This window comes from Saccopteryx leptura, chromosome 3 (genome assembly GCF_036850995.1).
Source record: "Saccopteryx leptura isolate mSacLep1 chromosome 3, mSacLep1_pri_phased_curated, whole genome shotgun sequence".
NCBI classification, from domain to species: Eukaryota; Metazoa; Chordata; class Mammalia; order Chiroptera; family Emballonuridae; genus Saccopteryx; species Saccopteryx leptura.
This window is the reverse complement of record NC_089505.1, coordinates 5,602,035-5,621,311: the sequence shown is the minus strand read 5'-3', so window position 1 is coordinate 5,621,311 and position 19,277 is coordinate 5,602,035. Positions and strand designations below refer to the sequence as shown.

The 19,277-nt window shown below is 57.0% G+C and overlaps 1 protein-coding gene across 17 annotated transcripts in view; it reads right to left on the bottom strand.

Moving 5' to 3' along the window:
* AFDN (afadin, adherens junction formation factor) overlaps positions 1–19,277 on the bottom strand; it is a 150,382-nt gene that overhangs the window by 26,221 nt on the left and 104,884 nt on the right. For all 17 annotated transcript variants that reach the window (XM_066372832.1, XM_066372838.1, XM_066372840.1 and 14 more), the window contains 2 exons: positions 16,312–16,412; positions 13,733–13,819 (listed from right to left, as the gene is read on the bottom strand). In XM_066372832.1, the coding sequence (XP_066228929.1) occupies positions 13,733–13,819; positions 16,312–16,412 (188 nt within the window). The remainder of the gene's footprint in view (positions 1–13,732; positions 13,820–16,311; positions 16,413–19,277) is intronic.

Sequence of the window (19,277 nt, the reverse complement as noted above, 5' to 3'; positions counted from 1 at the left end):
GAGCCTACAAACAGGTAGCACACACCTTCTTTTGGAAAACAGCATAAAATGGCTCCACTGAACACAACAATTCCATCTTGGGAAGCACTGTGCTCCTTGTTTGCTGTGGTTGAGTGAACGAAGGTCCTACACAAGCTGAAGTCCAGTCCAGGCCCCCAGGCCAGGCTCAAGCCTCACACACCCTGTGCCCGGGAGACCGGCTTCAGGGCCCACGTCCCAGAATGCTGCACAAACCCCTCCTTCTGATGCGCTGCGCCTGCCCAGGCCTCCCACTCCGACTCCTGGGTCACCCTCCCTGTCACACAAGCTCTGCTGTGTCCCAGCTGCAAGGCCCCGGGCTCCTCCCGGCCTCACAGAGGCTTCCCCGGCCCCCGCCTGGCCAGCCTGTTGAACGGGGCCACGTCCTTCTGGGGAAAACAATGCCTTCTTGTGAGGAAGTCCAGTGTCCTACGGCGCACATGGGCAGGTCAGGAAGCAGCTGCTACACCCATTATATGAGCTGGTAACAGAACACTGATGACACTGTACGTTCAGAGTCTGTGCTGTTGGGGTTGAGAGTAGTTACCCGTGTGGATGTGAGATGGCACGCATGCACAGGGTGGGGGTTCCGTGTGGATCTGAGATGGCACGCATGCAGAGTGGGGGTTCCATGTGGATCTGAGATGGCACGCATGCACAGGGTGGGAGTTCCGTGTGGATCTGAGATGGCACGCATGCACAGGGTGAGGGTTCCGTGTGGATCTGAGATGGCACGCATGCACAGGGTGGGGGTTCCGTGTGGATCTGAGATGGCACGCATGCACAGGGTGAGGGATCCGTGTGGATCTGAGATGGCACGCATGCACAGGGTGGGGGTTCCGTGTGGATCTGAGATGGCACGCATGCACAGGGTGGGGGCTCCGTGTGGATCTGAGATGGCACGCATGCACGGGGTGGGGGTTCCGTGTGGATCTGAGATGGCACGCATGCACAGGGTGGGGGTTCCGTGTGGATCTGAGATGGCACACATGCACAGAGTGGGGGTTCCGTGTGGATCTGAGATGGCACACATGCAGAGTGGGGGTTCCGTGTGGATCTGAGATGGCACGTATGCAGAGTGGGGGTTCCGTGTGGATCTGAGATGGCACGCATGCACAGAGTGGGGGTTCCGTGTGGATCTGAGATGGCACGCATGCACGGGGTGGGGGTTCCGTGTGGATCTGAGATGGCACGCATGCACAGAGTGGGGGTTCCGTGTGGATCTGAGATGGCACACATGCAGAGTGGGGGTTCCGTGTGGATCTGGGATGGCACGCATGCAGAGTGGGGGTTCCGTGTGGATCTGAGATGGCACGCATGCAGAGTGGGGGTTCCGTGTGGATCTGAGATGGCACACATGCAGAGTGGGGGTTCCGTGTGGATCTGAGATGGCACACATGCAGAGTGGGGGTTCCGTGTGGATCTGGGATGGCACGCATGCAGAGTGGGGGTTCCGTGTGGATCTGAGATGGCACGCATGCACAGAGTGGGGGTTCCGTGTGGATCTGAGATGGCACACATGCACAGAGTGGGGGTTCCTCAGCATGTTTACTATTCACCCCTAGTTGTGTTTTTCTAAAATAACTTCCTGTGGAACTGTAATTTCTCTGTACAGCAGTCATAGTTACAATTTCTTCATGGCCAGTTTATAGCTCTGAGCTGCATGAGAATTATAGACAGTTCAAAGAGTTAGAGACCCTCAGCATTTCTGACTGTGGCACCAAGTGTGTTGTTTCCAAAAGGGACACTCAGACCTGGTCCTGTCAGCGAACGTGTGACGAGAAAGCATCACACTGGAGCCATGAGAGAGATTATTCTCTTAAATGATGGTCATTTACCTAAATTCTAAGTTCAGTCATTTCTCTTCATTCCAAGCAAGTCCCATTATAAATGATGGACCCTCGTCAGAAAAGGAGTCCTTCTCCCAAGGTGATAGAGACCTCAATTCAAAAAAAGATGCGTCAGTGCCTAAAAGGTCTGTTAAGACTGGTCACTAAAGTTAACTCTAACTCAGTCATCGGGAAGGCATCATGGAACCCATTTTAAAAACTACTCTTGGCAGCTCTTGTGGAAGGTGGTGCAGAGTAAGGAATGTGCTCTAGAATATTCTAAGAGGCATCGAGACGCCGACTGGCACTGCCTCTCCCAAAGGGGGTCTCCACCCACACCGCTCTCCTAGGAAGTGCTCCCCATGCCTCTGGGCACAGCGCCTCCCACGACCACGTTCCCTCCCACCAGCGTGTGCCCTTGCTGCAGGCCGCCTCTCGGGGCGTGAGCCCCTTCCCACCTCCATTCTGCAATCACCCGAATCAAATCCTGTCTGTAATTCCCATGCAGCTCAGAGCTACAAACTGGCCATGAAGAAATTGTAACTACCACTGCTGTACAGAGAAATTACAGTCCGCAGGAAGTTATTTTAGAAAAACACAACTAGGGGTGAATACCTGGAGAAGAAACACGCTGAGGAACCCTCACCCGTGCATGCGTGCCATCTCAGATCCACACGGAACTCCCTGTGCATGCGTGCCATCTCAGATCCACACGGAACCCCCACTCTGTGCATGCGTGCCATCTCAGATCCACACGGAACCCCCACTCTGTGCATGCGTGCCATCTCAGATCCACACGGAACCCCCTGTGCATGCGTGCCATCTCAGATCCACACGGAACCCCCACCCTATGCATGCGTGCCATCTCAGATCCACACGGAACCCCCACTCTGCATGCGTGCCATCTCAGATCCACACGGAACTCCCACCCTGTGCATGCGTGCCATCTCAGATCCACACGGAACCCCCACCCTATGCATGCGTGCCATCTCAGATCCACACGGAACCCTCACCCGTGCATGCGTGCCATCTCAGATCCACACGGAACCCCCACCCTGTGCATGCGTGCCATCTCAGATCCACACGGAACCCCCACCCTGTGCATGCGTGCCATCTCAGATCCACACGGAACCCCCTGTGCATGCATGCCATCTCAGATCCACACGGAGCCCCCACTCTGTGCATGCGTGCCATCTCAGATCCACACGGAACCCCCACTCTGCATGCGTGCCATCTCAGATCCACACGGAACCGCCCCCCGTGGATGCGTGCCATCTCAGATCCACACGGAACCCCCCCCCCCGTGCATGCGTGCCATCTCAGATCCACACTGAACCCCCTCCCCCCTGTGCATGCGTGCCATCTCAGATCCACACGGGTAACTACTCTCAACCCCAAACAGCACAGACTCAGGCCAGCTCAGAGGTAATCCCATGTCCCAGTCGGCCCACAGCGGCTTTGGCCTGGAATGTCCACCCTGTCTGGGGAGCGAGTCCATAAGCTCTGCTTCATCTCTGCTGTCACCTGTCCTGGGAACAGGTCAGCTCCTGGAAGGTCCTAGCACACTGCCCCTGACACAGCACAGCAGCTCCTGCAACCAAGAAGGTCACGATGTCTGCCCCACTTTGAATAAAAACAAGAATGTTGTAGACTACTATAAAGAAAATGGTACAAACTTTAATTTCAGAAATAGTAAACCACTTATGTCTGTTTTAGCAATAAAGTACACACTAATCTAGACTGAACTTAGAAGTTATTAAAATAATTCTTCTAGTTTGTACACAATACAGACTAACACACACACAATTAGAGTTCAGCTCATGGTAATTCTGTGCCTTTTCTATGAGAGAGAACGGGATCCAGACGCTGTCATTCTCTTGTATCACATGTCAGTGAGCGGATGGAACACGAGCCGTGGAGCACGGCCCCAAAGCCGACGAAAGGAGCGTCAAGCACCGCTTTTCAGATGCTGGTGAGACGATCTGCCTGTGCTGCCCAGGACGGAGCCCCCGGCCACCCCCCCCAGCTGCAGTGTGTGTGAGGAAGTGTCACATATGCCCAAGCTCTCTAATTAATGCACAGTAACTACGTGTTGAAATCAGAACATTTTGGACATAATGCATAAAATAAAACATTATTAAAATTAATTTCACCTGTTTTTTTCCAAAATGGCTAATACAAAATGTAAAACGGCTGTGGGCACCTTCCCCTCTACCAGACAGCGCTTGGGAGGGACAGGCTTCTCAGCCCGTGGGTGTCGGCAGCCCCAGCCCCAGCGCGTGGATGACAAGGACACAGCACGGTCCCCCCACACCCCGAGTGCCCGGCTCAGGACAAGGAAGCCAGCGTGTGGATGACAAGGACACAGCACGGTCCCCCCACACCCCGAGTGCCCGGCCCGGGACGAGGAAGCCAGCGTGTGGATGACAAGGACAGAGCACGGTCCCCCCACACCCCGAGTGCCCGGCTCAGGACAAGGAAGACAGTGTGCAATGGCGGGACACAGCACGGTCCCCCCACACCCCAAGTGCCCGGCTCAGGACAAGTAACCAATTGTGAAAACTGAGAACACAACATAAACGTATAAAAAGGCTATAGAATTTTAAGAATTGCTTGCCTAAAGGTACCTAAACTGGAATGTGAAAAACTTATTTTTTTAGTGTATTTCTTATTTGCAAAGTTAAAAGAATGAGCATGATCATCCGGAATCACCCATTCCTCATTTAGCCAAAGAGACTCCTTTTGGAAAGGGTCTTCCAGACGCACTGAGCTCTCCCGGAGGCAGGGGCGTCACGAAGAGCTCGACACCCGCTCTGCACTGAGCTGACTCAGGTCCGCGAGGACCCGGCCCTCCCGCACACGCCCCGGGGTGGCCTCTGCCCCCCTCACCACTGCAGGCAACCGGAGAGCAAGACTCAAACACGCTAAGCCAGGCACTGCAACGCGTGCAAAGACCCAGGTCCTTGTCCTTATAAAAAACAACGGACACGCAACAATGAAGATGGCTGCGTGTGATCTCAGCACCAAGCGCACACTGCACGCGGCCACTGCTTCCTCTCCTGGGAGACAGGGAGACCGTGATGGGACTGGGAGGCGGCGAGGGAGGAGAGGGTGAAGCGGAAACGGGGGAGAGAGGGGCAGGACATGAACGGACAAAGGCCCCCAAACACTACAGAATGGTCAGAGGCCGGCACGACCCCTCGCTGCCCCCAGCACCCTCCCCAGGACCGAGGAGGACACGCACCCATCCGCGGCGGCTCTGTGTCCGAGCAGAAACGGCCACAAGGAGAGGCTGCTCCCAAGTCCTCTTCTTCCCTAACTCTTCTCACTCACCTCTGGGGAGACTTCAAAGTACAGGCACCTCACCTCCCAACACTGAGACTCAGTCGGAAGGAACGCGGGCTCCCTACATTCCAGGGGCAGGCTCCAAGTGAGAGGGCGGATGAGATGATTAACAACATAAAAACATCATTAAAACACAATCAAAAAAAAAAAAAAAGAAAGGCAGCAGGAGGAAGAAAGATAGGCAGCCGGAGCAGCAGGAACTCAACCATTGTTCTCAGGCCGGACCACAGACTGGACCGCAGCTCCCACCCCAGAGCAACGCGGGCTGGGATGACCTCAGGGCCCAGGGATATTTAAAACTCATCAGGCGCTCGGCAGGGCCCTGCCCGCCCTCCTTGCTCCAGCCTGAGCCAGCACTTCCAGTCACACAGACGGCTCTGATTCAGTAACTAGGAACCCTCAGACTCGAGTGTGAAAACACTGCAAAGCTCTCTTTCTGGTTGATGTTACCTTAATTCTGAAATGATCAGTGTGAAAACTCATCCGTGAGACACTCATGCTCAGCACCAGAAGGTACCCGGGCGGTGCTCCCGGCGGGCAGTGCTCCCGGCAGGCGGTGCTCCCGGCGGGGGTGGAGGGGGTGGGGCAGCAAGTTCAAGCTTGACTTCCGTGAGCTGGGCTCCAGGCCAGCTCTGCTCACTTGTTTACTCTTTGCACCGGTTGCGAAACAAAAGATATCGCAACATCCACCTTTCCCACCTCCATGAAATGAAGGGAAGGAACCGCACAGGAGGCTCTGCAGCTGTCCAGCTGGGTCTCACAGACGGGCTGCAGGAGGGCCGTGCCCGACAGCTAGGCCAACGTGCCCTGTGCGGATGCCCCCAGGGCAGAGGCCAGAGCTCTCCTGAGACCCTCAAAGTGATCTGTGACTCAAAGAGCCGAGACCAACGCAGAGGACCCCACAGCCCCCCACGCTCCCACACAGCTCACACAGGGGCGCCCCGCAACCTTCAAGCCTCGGCTGAGGGTGCCTGGGCGAGGTCGGGGGGCCTGAAGGCTCCCTGCACAGGGCGGACCCAGCGACAGCGCCGTCCTCTCTGAGCACACGTGGGAGGAGGCTCTGCTTCGCCGAGTCAACACCGAGGCTCCTACTGAACCCGCCACTCGAAGCCCCCGTCCCGCCACCCTACGAATCAGCACTCAGGCTGTTAACATGAAACAGGTGAAAACATCATCCTTTTATATAATCTACATTTCTGCTGTTGGACTTAAAATATAAAATACTACTTCCCAGCTTGTGGGCACTGCTCGTGCAGGGTGCCGGGTCAGCTGACCCAGCTCAGCAGTCATCTCTGGCATTTCCACGGAGAACTAACCGCACACACAGAGCACTGCGGACGACCCTGGGAAGGACTTGGAACGTCCCGACTTCCCTTCTCTGACAAGGTTTTCCCCTGGGGTCACAAGGAGAACATTAAAGAACACACAATAAAGGGCTTAAATTCTTCAAAGCACTAAATTATAGTTCATGTGTGAGAAGGTGGTATGCTAGTCAACTGTTTTTCCCCTCCGAGGAATCTTACTTTGTGTGTTAAGCTAAGACTTAAATACTTAAAGCACAAATAAAACTATCTTTAAGACACTATTGAATTAACCATTTATTTTTAAGTAAAATAGTAAAACACTCTTAAGAACTTTTAAAACGATTATTTTATGTTTACCTTTGAAAAGAACAGGTTTTAGAGAAAGCCGACCGTTTTAATAACCACCTTATTTAGCCAAGACAAAGTTAAGTCATGGATATTTCTGTGTATATCCTCGGCAAAGTAGTGGCTATAGTTACAATTATTTCAAGCAATATCCACTGTGTTACAATCAGCAGGATTAAACTGTTCTTTCCTTGTAAAAAGCATAGAGGAGCCTTCTATTTTTATGAACCTTAAGAACTTGCAGCATTAGAACAAAAAGCAACAAACATCCGGGCATGTAACCACAAGCTGCATTAAAAGGCTGCTTCCACAGCGTTAATTAGTGGCAGGTTTAAACAAGTTACAATGAAGAAAGAACCTTCTCGGAAGACGGGAACACCCACTCCCACGCGCCCTGAGGACACTCACCGCAGGGCCCGCTCTCCCGACCACAGAGAACCACATCTGGCAGCGAGGACCCCGGCTGCTCCCACGGGAAACAACGGCCCACTTCTCTCGGCGTCAGCAGCAGCCGGCACAGCTGGGCGGTGAGCCGGGTCAGCACTGCGCTGAGCTGGGCGCAGCGACACTGCGCGGCACTCAACACGGACACTCAGACTTACGTAACCAGCCAGCTCTGACTTTTGTTCACTTTGTACTTTATTAAACTTTAAAAAGAGCCAGAGGAATAAAAAGGATGGAATTGTTTGTATTTTAAAAATCCAAACAGGAAGCAGCGTGTTGTCCCACAGATGAGTAAAAACCAGCGTGCTCACTCTGCAAAGCCCTGTTTTCAACAGTGCACGGCACACAGTCTTCCAGATCATCTGGATGTCATAAGCGGAGCCGCGGCGTGGCCGGGGCACCAGGGAGCTCCACGTCAGAACAGCGTCCAGCTCCCAGCAGCTAAGCCGCACGCTAATTAGGAAAACACAGAGGAAGCCTGGGCCAGGGACAGACCACCACAGCTCAGCGCAGACGCCACCCAGCACACGAGGCTCCGGGAAGACGCAGCGCGGCACGGCGCCAGGCTTCCTGCAGGAAGGGGTGCACCCCGCAGCGACGACAGCACCCCCGAGGCAGGTGAGGGCCGCGTGGGGCCACCTGAGGCTCAGAGCGTCTCCCAGGCTCCCCGCCCCTTCCGAGGGCACCGCACGCCCATCGCTGTGCTGGGCCCAGGGAGGTCTGTCTGCCCGGGGCGGCAAGGCCCCCGGCGGGCAGGGCCCGGCTCCGCCTGCAGCTCAGAGCTGCCCACCACAGCACAGCGCGTCTCAGGGAGAGGCAGGGACGCCTCGCAGCCGTGCTGCATGCGGGTGCAGCCCTCCAGCCGCAGACCGTTCCCGACCTGCTTCCTGACTGCACCCGTGGTCAGCCATGGGGACTGGTGACAACAGAATGACTTAGCGGACCGCTAGGCAGAAATCACCCTGAGAACAAGCAAATTCACCCAAGACCACTGGGTCTACAGTCTTCACACGGCAGCAGGGGGGGACCTCTCTCAGACTGGTCCGCAGACCAGCCGTTGAGAGACTGCTCTGCACCATCTAGAAGCCGGCCCAGAAACGTCACCTTTGGCTCTTTCTGAGTTCCATACTCACACATTTCACTCCGTACTAGATGACATGTTCCTTATCTAGCCAACAGGCACCCCAAATCTCGAGTGAGCATGCTCACCACCGAACTCGAGGGCCCCTGCCAAGCGGGCGGCTCCCAGCAGCCCGCCCTCAGGAAGCGACGCCCCACACCAGGTGTGGAAGAGGACCGGGCACGCTGGCTAGTTCCCCTCACCCACCAGTTCCACCGCAGCCACCGCCCCGAGAGCCGTCGCCCCACAGATCTGCGTTAGCACATGTGGTAGCCAGAGCCGCCAGCGCAGCCTTCTGTCCACGCCGCCACACGGCCCCGGCAACACCGCCACCTCCACTGGAAAACTGGTGAGAGCTCCCTCCCCCGTCACACTCTGAGCCGCCCCACGCCACGCCCCACGAAGCCCCTGCGCAGACTCGCACAGCCCACCTGAGCACACCATGGCTGCAGGTGAGCCCTCCCGGGCTGCCGGCTCCCCGCTCCATCACTCCATCGGGACCTGGGGCCGGCAGGAACCGCACGAGTCTGGCGGACACAGCGACGTCACCAGCGCCGACTGCTCTGAGGCTGCTGGCTGACGAGGACAGCAGAGACCACGGCCCGAAGAGCACCGTGCGTGTGGCTGGGCCCTCGCAGGGGACGCCCACACCTGTGCTCTGTGGTCAGTCTGCCGCCTCTCGGCACACCTGAGGGGGGGGCCCCGCGCGCGGTGCTCGTCCCAGGCGTCTGCTCCGGAGCCCCACGGCCACTCCACACGCCCTCCGCAAGCCATGACCCGTGCCACCCAGTCACACTTTTCTGTCCTGTCCCCCAAGGCAGCAGCACCCACACGAGTCAAGTGGCCGCCAGGATGACCACTACTCCCGGGGAGAAGAGAACGTCCCGAGAGCCAAACGCACCCCAACCCTCATTCAAGTACACGGCTCACAAACAGGCGTTTCAAAACGAATATGAAGCGATAAAACAAAGAAGCATTTGATACTTTTATTGAACGAGAATATCAGAAAAGCTATTAAACAAGAAAATCAGAAAAGCTATTAAACAAGAAAATCAGAAAAGCAAGCGACAAGTCAAAAAAAGTTGATTATGCAAATGAGATGCAAAACCACCTTTCATTTCATTGGTGGAGACGCTCTCCACAAAAGTCTGAGTCCTGGGGTGTCTGCAGGTCCCGGTCCCCTGATTTCTGTGAGCGTGTTCTTTACATGTTGAGGACTCTGCAAGTCCTGACACATTTGAGGACGAGATCTGTGATCTCTCATCAAACAACTGCATTCCTTTTCCTTCAGTTCTAAATGCATAGATACTATTTAATGCAACAAGTATTTGCTATACTGGAAACAAAAACAACGGAAACCCCTGATTCGGGAGAGAGTGCCGCACCCCCCAGGGCAGGAAGGAGCCCCAGGGCCCGCCCACTGGGGCTGAGACGGGCAGGACCAAGAGGAGGGCTCCCCGCTGCGGGAGACCTGGGGGGGCGCTTCCAGGGGGGAGCGTGTTCCATGCAGAGCTCATGTGTCCAGTGTCCAGTGTCCAGCCAGGGCAGGTGTGCACGTCCCTCACGCTCTGCCTTGTAGCGACGGCGGGAAAACGTTTATCTGTCTCATCCGTCTGTCTGTCCCGCTGCTGCCCCATCACGCCCAGCCCCACGGCCCGGCGTCCTAACGAGAAACACGACTCACACAGACACTACCCCCATCACGCCCAGCCCCACGGCCCGGTGTCCTAACGAGAAACACGACTCACACACACACTGCCCCATCACGCCCAGCCCCACGGCCCGGCGTCCTAACGAGAAACACGACTCACACAGACACTGCCCCATCACGCCCAGCTCCACGGCCCGGCGTCCTAACGAGAAACACGACTCACACAGACACTGCCCCATCACGCCCAGCCCCACGGCCCGGTGTCCTAACGAGAAACACGACTCACACAGACACGGCCCCATCACGCCCAGCCCCACGGCCCGGTGTCCTAACGAGAAACACGACTCACACACACACTGCCCCATCACGCCCAGCCCCACGGCCCGGTGTCCTAACGAGAAACACGACTCACACAGACACGGCCCCATCACGCCCAGCCCCACGGCCCGGTGTCCTAACGAGAAACACGACTCACACAGACACGGCCCCATCACGCCCAGCCCCACGGCCCGGTGTCCTAACGAGAAACACGACTCACACAGTTACTTTCCGTAACCTTCTCGAGAGTATGAGCACAGGGAACAGGAAACCTGGAGACTTACAGGATTAACGAGTGGACACAACCCTCAACTGTCAAAACAGACACTCAAGTTTCTTCTGAAATAAATGTTGCTGCAGCCAGCCACCAGCTGTTCTCTCAGCAAGCTCATTCCAGTATTAGGAGAGATGACAAAGGACCTGGCCCTGAGCTACGCCCATGCACTCCTAGACCACGAGGCTGTGGACAGCAGCACCTGTGCCTACTGACTTCTGACCACAACCACCTGGTAACAGCGAGGCCACAGTCACCTGCTGCTCCCACAGCACCAGGACTCCTGACTGTGGGGCTTCCCTGCCCCAGTGGCTGCCGGAGGAGCCCCGTGAGCAGAGGCTGGGCTGAGAGGGGACTGACCGCGGGGCTGCACGCACACGCACGGAGAGGCATGTGGCCCGTCCCGGGCAGGCGGGCACCGGGCAGGCAGGCAGGCGGGCACCGGGCAGGCGGGGCACCGGGCAGGCGGGCACCAGGCAGGCAGGCACCGGGCAGGCGGGCACCGGGCAGGCGGGGCACCGGGCAGGCGGGCACCGGGCAGACAGGGCAGCGCCCTCAGCCTGGTTTGGCAAGGGCTGAGGAGACTGCAAATGACCCCACAGCGTCCCTGCAGGACTCTGGGGACAGCTGTCCTCCCACGGGGCAGGGGTCACGGCTCAGGCCTGTTCCCCCGACAGCACGCTCACTCGCACACAGCCCTGCGTTCCTGCGTCCGTCCCCACAGAGGCCTCCCTGTGACTCGGACACGTCACTGCTCCCCCTGCCGGCCTCCGGCGGGGCCTCTTGGCAGCTGAGGGCTCTCCGCCCGCTCCTCACCGGCCCCTCCTCTCCCATCTTGCCTATGTCGCAGGCAGAGAACAGAGCTGGTCTGTGACTTCCAGCGTGGCTCCTCGTCAGCGGCCCACTGCCGAATGGCAGCCAGCCGGACAAGGCGGAGACCGGCGAGAGGAAAGGCGAGGCATGCCCGGTGGGCCGCACTGGCACGTGGCACCCGTCCCTTCTGCCTCAGGACGCGGAGCAGAGAAGGGTCAGGGCACTGACCTCAGCAGACTGGGCAGCACAGATGCTGGAAGCTTCCTGCTGACAGGCTATTTTTTAAGCTGGAAACAACACAGACGCTGGTCATCGGAGGGCCCGATCACTTCAGGGGACTCTTTGAAACGTCAAGTGGCACGAGTTTGACTTCCCAGTTCGTACATACGGGCATCAGAAAACATGGAGGTTAAGCTTTCCTGTATCTGAGTGCAGTAGGGTAATGTTTTATCCAATTTTTCCCCTTAATATGGGCATTTGATTCAGCTGCTGACCAAAAGCAAGTCCCCAGCTGACCCCTCCTTGCACATTTCCAGTGTCTGAACCCCGAGTCCACCATCGCAATGGTCTGTGGATGACCGGTGTGCACGGCCCTCGCCAGAGGGAGGAAGCAGGGACTCAGGACTGAGGTGGGTGACGGGCTGGGGCCTACCCTCTGCTGACCCTACAAGATTTGTTTTTCAGAACCAGATCATTTCCCTAGACGACAGCTGCCAGCCACCCCCCAAAAGGCTGTTCCAGTTCATTCCAATCGGAACACCCCTTCAGCCCAGGTTCCTAACTCGTCCTGCCCTCACCCTCTGCTATTAGCCCAGGTTCCTAACTCGTCCTGCCCTCACCCTCTGCTATTAGCCCAGGTTCCTAACTCGTCCTGCCCTCACCGCTCTGCTATTAGCCCAGGTTCCTAACTCGTCCTGCCCTCACCCTCTGCTATTAGCCCAGGTTCCTAACTCGTCCTGCCCTCACCGCTCTGCTAGGGCTGCTGACACAACAGCTTCCTCACTTCCCCTCTGTCCACTTCCCGCTGGGCCCACAGGACAAGGCGCAAACCCAACCTGCCAACTACAAGGTTGTACAATTACCTTTTTTAATCTTATTTTTTTTAAGTTAGAGAGACAGAGAAGCATCAATTCTTCGTTGCAGCACCTTGATTGTTCATTGATTGCTTCCTCATTATGTGCCTTGACCAAGGGACTACAGCAGACTGAGTGACCCCTTGCTCAAGCCAGCGACCTCGGGCTTCAAGCCAGTGACCTTTGGGCTCAAGCAGGTGAGCCTGTGCTCAAGCTGGCGACCTTGGGGCTTCGTACCTGGGTCCTGTGCGTCCCAGTCCAGCGCTCACCCTCTGCGCCACCGCCTGGCCAGGCTACAGTCAGTTAACACCCCTTTCTCACTCAGGTCTCCCTGCCGGTGCCGGGCGAGTCCCCAGGTGCACCTGCAGAGCCCTGTCCTGCTGGACACCCTGCCCCAGAGCACCCCCGTTCTGTCCAGCAGCTGACCGTCCAAGGCTGGTTGACGCTCCGCTGCTGCAGAATGTGCCCCACAGACGCAGGACTAGCAGTCAGTGTCACCGGGACACACAGCCAGGTCAGGAACGGTTTCCCAGGCCCTGCACGCCCGCCGGAGCCAGACCAGGAGCTAGACCAGAAACCCCTGCTGACCAGGCACCCCGATTCCTCAGGCGCCGGCACTGGAGAGGGGCACAGGTCTGTCTGCGCTGCGTGACCGCACCCCCCCCGCCCTGGCGCTCCAGCCTGTGGCGGTCAGGTTGTGCCTCTGCCCCGACACGGACCCCTCCTGAGCAGCCCCTGCTCCGCCCTGCGACACCCCCCGCCCTGGCGCTCCAGCCTGTGTAGCGGTCAGGTTGTGCCTCTGTCCCGACACGGACCCCTCCTGAGCAGCCCCTGCTCCGCCCTGCGACACCCCCCGCCCTGGCGCTCCAGCCTGTGTGGCGGTCAGGTTGTGCCTCTGCCCCGACACGGACCCCTCCTGAGCAGCCCCTGCTCCGCCCAGTGACACCCCCCGCCCTGGCGCTCCAGCCTGTGTGGCGGTCAGGTTGTGCCTCTGCCCCGACACGGACCCCTCCTGAGCAGCCCCTGCTCCGCCCTGCGACACCCCTCGCGCTGGTCCGCCTTCCGCACAGGGAGCAGCGCTCGGCTCACGGGGCTGCAGTGCTCCTGTCCACAGAGAGCAAGTGGACGCCTCTGCCCCCCGGGCGGTGGGCACCCACATACCTGCTTCCACCCACTGCCCGGACCCCGCTGGGCCTACCTTGGCTGCAACGATGCTGAGGCCCATTCCATTTTGTTTTTTTAGGGTCACAGTGATTATTTCAGGCTCCTTTCTCAGTGGCTGAGCCTAGAGGAAGAAAACAAAGGTTTACTTTGCAGCTGTAAGGAAGAGCTTCCACGGGGTGAGCCAACAGCACATGGCCTGGCAAGTCCGTCGGTCACTGTGGGGAACAGGAGATGCAGCGCCCAACCAGCACGGACCGCTGTGCTGAGCTGAGCAGGGAGAGCGCACATGGCACTTCTGTTCTGAGGCAGGAGGGGAGAGCGAGAAGCAGCACTAATGCACGGTTGTGGCACCTTGGTTGTTCAGAGTCTTACAGATGAGGCTGTCATACATGCTATTTAAATGTTCTCTGAAGACCAGCACGTGCAGAACAAACTAAACTGACACTCCGATCAGGTTACAGAAGCCTCACCCTCACTCAGAGTTAAGTTTTTACTTTACTACCTTTCAGAATAAATCGTCAGGGTTTTTTAAAGATGACGTTTAGCCTTGTTGAGCTCTATCTACGGGGAGCACAGGGAACAGTCCTGACAAGACGACCTGACATCTCCGCCTCTGGTCTTCAACACAACACTGGAGCTCCCCCAGGGCCCGGGCAGTGTTCAGACCCCCGTGAGGGCGGAAAGCCACGTCCCACAGGACAGGCCGTTACGGAGCAGACCCACAGGCGAGTAACAGTGTGAAGCGATCCATGGCTGTGATGTGTCACACCTCACATGCACGAGTGCACGACCACCCGAGGACCCCGCCAGAGCCACGGGCCGGGGGGGGGGGGTCACCACCACCCGTGAGCACAAAGGCACATTGCCAGGAAGCGGTCGTCACACACACGGCTTGTCCTTCAGAACCAGAGGCTAGGAGAGGGCACTTTAAGGGAAGTAAGATTAGGTGACATTAGATTTTTTTTAATCAGGACGTGGACCCTCCTGCGGGGTCCACAGGTCACTAGAAAGATAAAGACTCCATCTAAAAGACCACTGTTTTTCTGTAGAATCTGGAAACTAGAAGTTGCTACCACTTGGGGTTTGTCAGATAGCAGCTAGTGAGGTCGACACTCAGTGGTGTTGAGACAGAAACCAACACCATCTCCAGGGCCTGGGGACGGGATGGCAGACCCCAGGCCCACAGTGTGCTAGACCCCGAATGCTGGCGGCTCCCATGTCGTCCACACACACGTTTCTCGCCTGATCTCACACGGCGTTGGCACCTGCGTGCTCTACGTTTCCTTGGGACGAAGTACCTACGGCCACACTGGGGTCAGTCAGGTCCGAGGCTCCAGGGGGTGGCTCTTCAGACCAGCCCCCTGACCCTCGGCCCAGACACTCCGGTCCACCTCCACGCCGTCTGGGCTGTGTGGACGGGACCAACAGCCACGTGTAAGTAACACACTGACCCCTCTCCAGTAACCTTCACAAACACGTGGCCACATCTGTCTGCTCCGTAAGTGGCTTAAGAGACGAAAATGGCAATTACAGAAAAATATTCAAGATAAATAAAACTAAACAAAAAGTTCAAAACGGAACTTTTCTGGACTGGTATTTCAAACAAGGATGTGCTGGTGCACGGGACACAAAACAACTGTGAGCTGGTGTCACCGTCTAAGCCCTGGAGAAGCGTCCTTTCCTGCTCAGGGTTCTCTCTGCGGAACCAAGCAGAGCCCCTCAGAAGGCAGAAAGCTCATCAACACTGGGACAGACCCCTCCTTCAAAAACATACATCACGTCAGCAAATGATCTGATGCATAGTTAAGTCAAGGTAGAGTGACTATAATAAATATTTTTAGCAAAGAAAACCATCTTCTAGTAAAGTCTAAGGGCTGCCATACGAACATATTCTGAAGACCTGTATTAACATTAAGGCTAGCATAGCTGTGGGGTGAATATTCTTTAATAGCATCCTTTTCTTTTTTGGACAAAACTATACAGACATGCCTGGAAATAAAAACTTCCTACGTAAGTTACGGGTTAACACTTTCAAGTGAAAGGAGCGACTCCTACTCTCCCCGTCACACGAGGTCTGTAAGCAAGGCCGCATCTGCACGGAGCCGTCAGGAGGCCAGGCTTCCCCGCCCAGCCCCCCCCACGCCACACATGCCACACACACGCCACACATGCCACACACATACACCACATCACACACACACACGCCACACATGCCACACACACGCCACACATGCCACAAACACGCACACACGACACACATGCCACACACACAACACAACAAACACACGACACACATGCCACACACACGCCACACCACACACACGCCACACATGCCACACACACACGCCACACCACACACACGCCACACCACACACACACACATGCCACACACACACACACCACACACACACGACACACATGCCACACCACACACACACGCACACGACACACATGCCACACCACACACACGCACACACGCCACACACGCCACACACACACCACACCACACACACACGCCACACCACACACACACCACACATACACGGCACACACACACATGACACACATGCACACACACACACACACACACACACACACACACGAGACACTTGCCAGTTCCGTGCTCTCGCGCAGGTGACTCTCGTAATCTGCACCTTCGAAGTAGATTGTCCACGTGCCCGGTGAGCGCGCATGAGGGATCAGCCGGCAGAACCCTGCGGAGAGAGGACGCACGGCGAGACTGAGGGGCACGCCAGGTCAGACCAGACGTGTCACCACCGCCAACGGGGGGCCGGCACCAGGCCCCTGCTTCGCCTCCAGTGACAGCACTGTGTCAGTCTACACCTCTATTCCTGCTGAACACCAGGAAATCGGACGTCTAAACCACGGCCTTGGTTCTATCCAGTGGAATGCCCACAGCCAGCGGAAAAGTGCAATTCCTCCCCCTTCTTCTTAATTCCAAAAGACTTTTCCGCTTACTTCTGTGGGAAACTGTGGGATTCCACTGATTCCTTCCTTGCGCTCTCACTACCGCCCTCGAGAGCTCCCAGGAACGCCGCGTCTCATCCAGAGGGCAGGGCACGCGGGCCAGTGCTGGCCTGGCTGCTGCCGCCTCGGCCCACGGGACTCCCACACGAGGTGTCAGCTGCCTGCACAGCAGTTCTGGGCAGGACGGGCCCATTCTCATTACCCTCTCCAAACCTTCTTACGAGTCGTGCTCACCCGAATTTCTTACCGATACATTTTAGAATCGTTTTATAACGTCTTGAAGAGTATCTGTAATATTTTCATCAGGGACAAATGATGAAATATTCAAAATATACTGCTTTAGTCCAGCAGTTCTCAACCTGTGGGTCGCGACCCCGGCGGGGGTCGAATGACCAAAACACTCTGACTGTGTTTTGGTTGTTCAACCCCCGCCAGGGTCGCGACCCACAGGTTGAGAACCGCTGCTTTAGTCAGATACGATTTCAGGAAACTTTTGACAAAGTCCTACCACACAGGCCTTGAACAACTCTTGTGAAGTTTCTCCAAGTGGGCGGCTGTCAGCAGTGATACTGGCGGGGGTCCCGCGTGGGCCAGACCCTCGGTCCCACTCACCTGGCCCGAGTCTGGGGGTCCCGCGTGGGCCAGACCCTCGGTCCCACTCACCTGGCCCGAGTCTGGGGGTCCTGCGTGGGCCAGACCCTCGGCCCCACTCACCTGGCCCGAGTCTGGGGGTCCTGCGTGGGCCAGACCCTCGGCCCCACTCACCTGGCCCGAGTCTGGGGGTCCTGCGTGGGCCAGACCCTCGGCCCCACTCACCTGGCCCGAGTCTGGGGGTCCCGCTGCCATCAGCGGGGGTGCTCACCGCCTGGTCTCCACCAGCAAGGACAACCTTGCTGTTCTAGTTGGACACTTATGAGGTTGTTTGAGGCAGGACGACAGGGGATGTCACAAATATACTCAGTTAAAATAAAAAGTTTTACTTAGTTTCAGTCCTTTCCTTTAAAATTAGCTTCAACTAAGTTTCATTAAAATTTTACCTACAACTTCTCTTTTCCTTGTTTTAGAGAATCATAATGACAGTTTCGAAATTTCAACAACTATCATTTATTTTATTTTTTCAAATGTCAGGGATCTGCGTGAGTCTGGACCACCTGCATGTGTTCCTTTCTACTTTCCTGGCTTACGGGGTGTCTCACTCAGGTATGAGTCCACGCTGACTTTAGAGCCATCCCCCACAGTCTTACACACACACACACACGGAATGCAAGCTGAGAGCACACAGTGCTTCTTTATTTGGCTTGCAAAAAATAGGACGTAAAGAATTAAAAAACGGCATCATAAAAGTAAACACCCCATTCTCAGTAGTCTTTTAAGGGCACCCGTGTGCTAGCTACCCTGTCCTCTAACACGCATGCAATAACGTGCTGGTGCCCAGACCGTGATGGAAAGCACCCACGGGGAAGTCAGGACGACCGCACCACGCCCGACGTGGCAGATGTCTGCTGCACACACAGCACTGTGCACACACCACAGAGTACACGTGTGAAACGCTGGTGAGCTGGACTCGCACAGCTTACTCACGGGTACTGGTGGAAGCAGCAGTCTCGGGCACGCGTGTGCAGCTGTGCCACTGCAGGAAGGACACGGGAGGAGGGGGCAGAGGTGACAGTGTGGCTTCCATGTGAGGTGTGGCACAGCACAGGACCGTGGAGCCCACTGCCAGCACATGTTCCGTGCCAGGGCCCAGCTCAGGGCCCCTGGTGGGATGTGGACACCTCTGACCGTGACTGGAAGTGCAGGGCCTCCCTGCCTCCCCGTCACAGGCCACTCCCCAGTCCCCAAGGACCCGCAGCCCCCACATTCACGGAGGACTACAACTACATCCCCGTGTCATCATACAGCAGACTGTTTCTGACCTGCCAAAACCCTTGGAGACAGGAAAATCCCTCATGGTGAGCGAAGCAGTCACTGAAGTCAAACACACTGATTTACACGCTACGGACACACGGCTTGAATGGTCCTGTTACTTTTGTCTACACTCCTAGAGCTCGGGTCAGCTCTCCGTCTGCTGAGCTCACGTCACGGAGCCGCAGACGGGGACTGAAGCGTGGTCGCACCCCGACGCCCTGTGGCAGGCGCAGCCCTGCGGAGGCCCCGGGAGCTGCACTGGTGACCCCCACCCTCGCCAGCCCCATGACCTGGGTGCTGCCCCCACATGCCCTGTACAAGGAGAAACTGCAGCTGGAGAGCTGGGATCGGAACTCGGGCCTCTGGTTCCGGGGCCTGTGCTGCTCTGCTGGCCCCAGCAGTCAGCGCCAGCTCCAAGGCCGCGCCCAGCGACCCGGCCCACAAACACTCTCGGGGGAAGGGGAGCAACAGAGGGCCCCCGCCAGCCCAGGCCCCCTGCCATGTGCCAGCCGAGCAGGGCCATGCTCACAGCAGGGCACAGCCCTCCACACGGACTCTGTCTGGACACTGTGACCCGTGTCACCAGAAACACCTCCGTCCCAGGTCCTGGAACCCGCCTTCCTTAGAAGCCCACGGGGACGCCCCACTGGGGGGACGACCAGGTCAGAACACAGAGCCGGGAG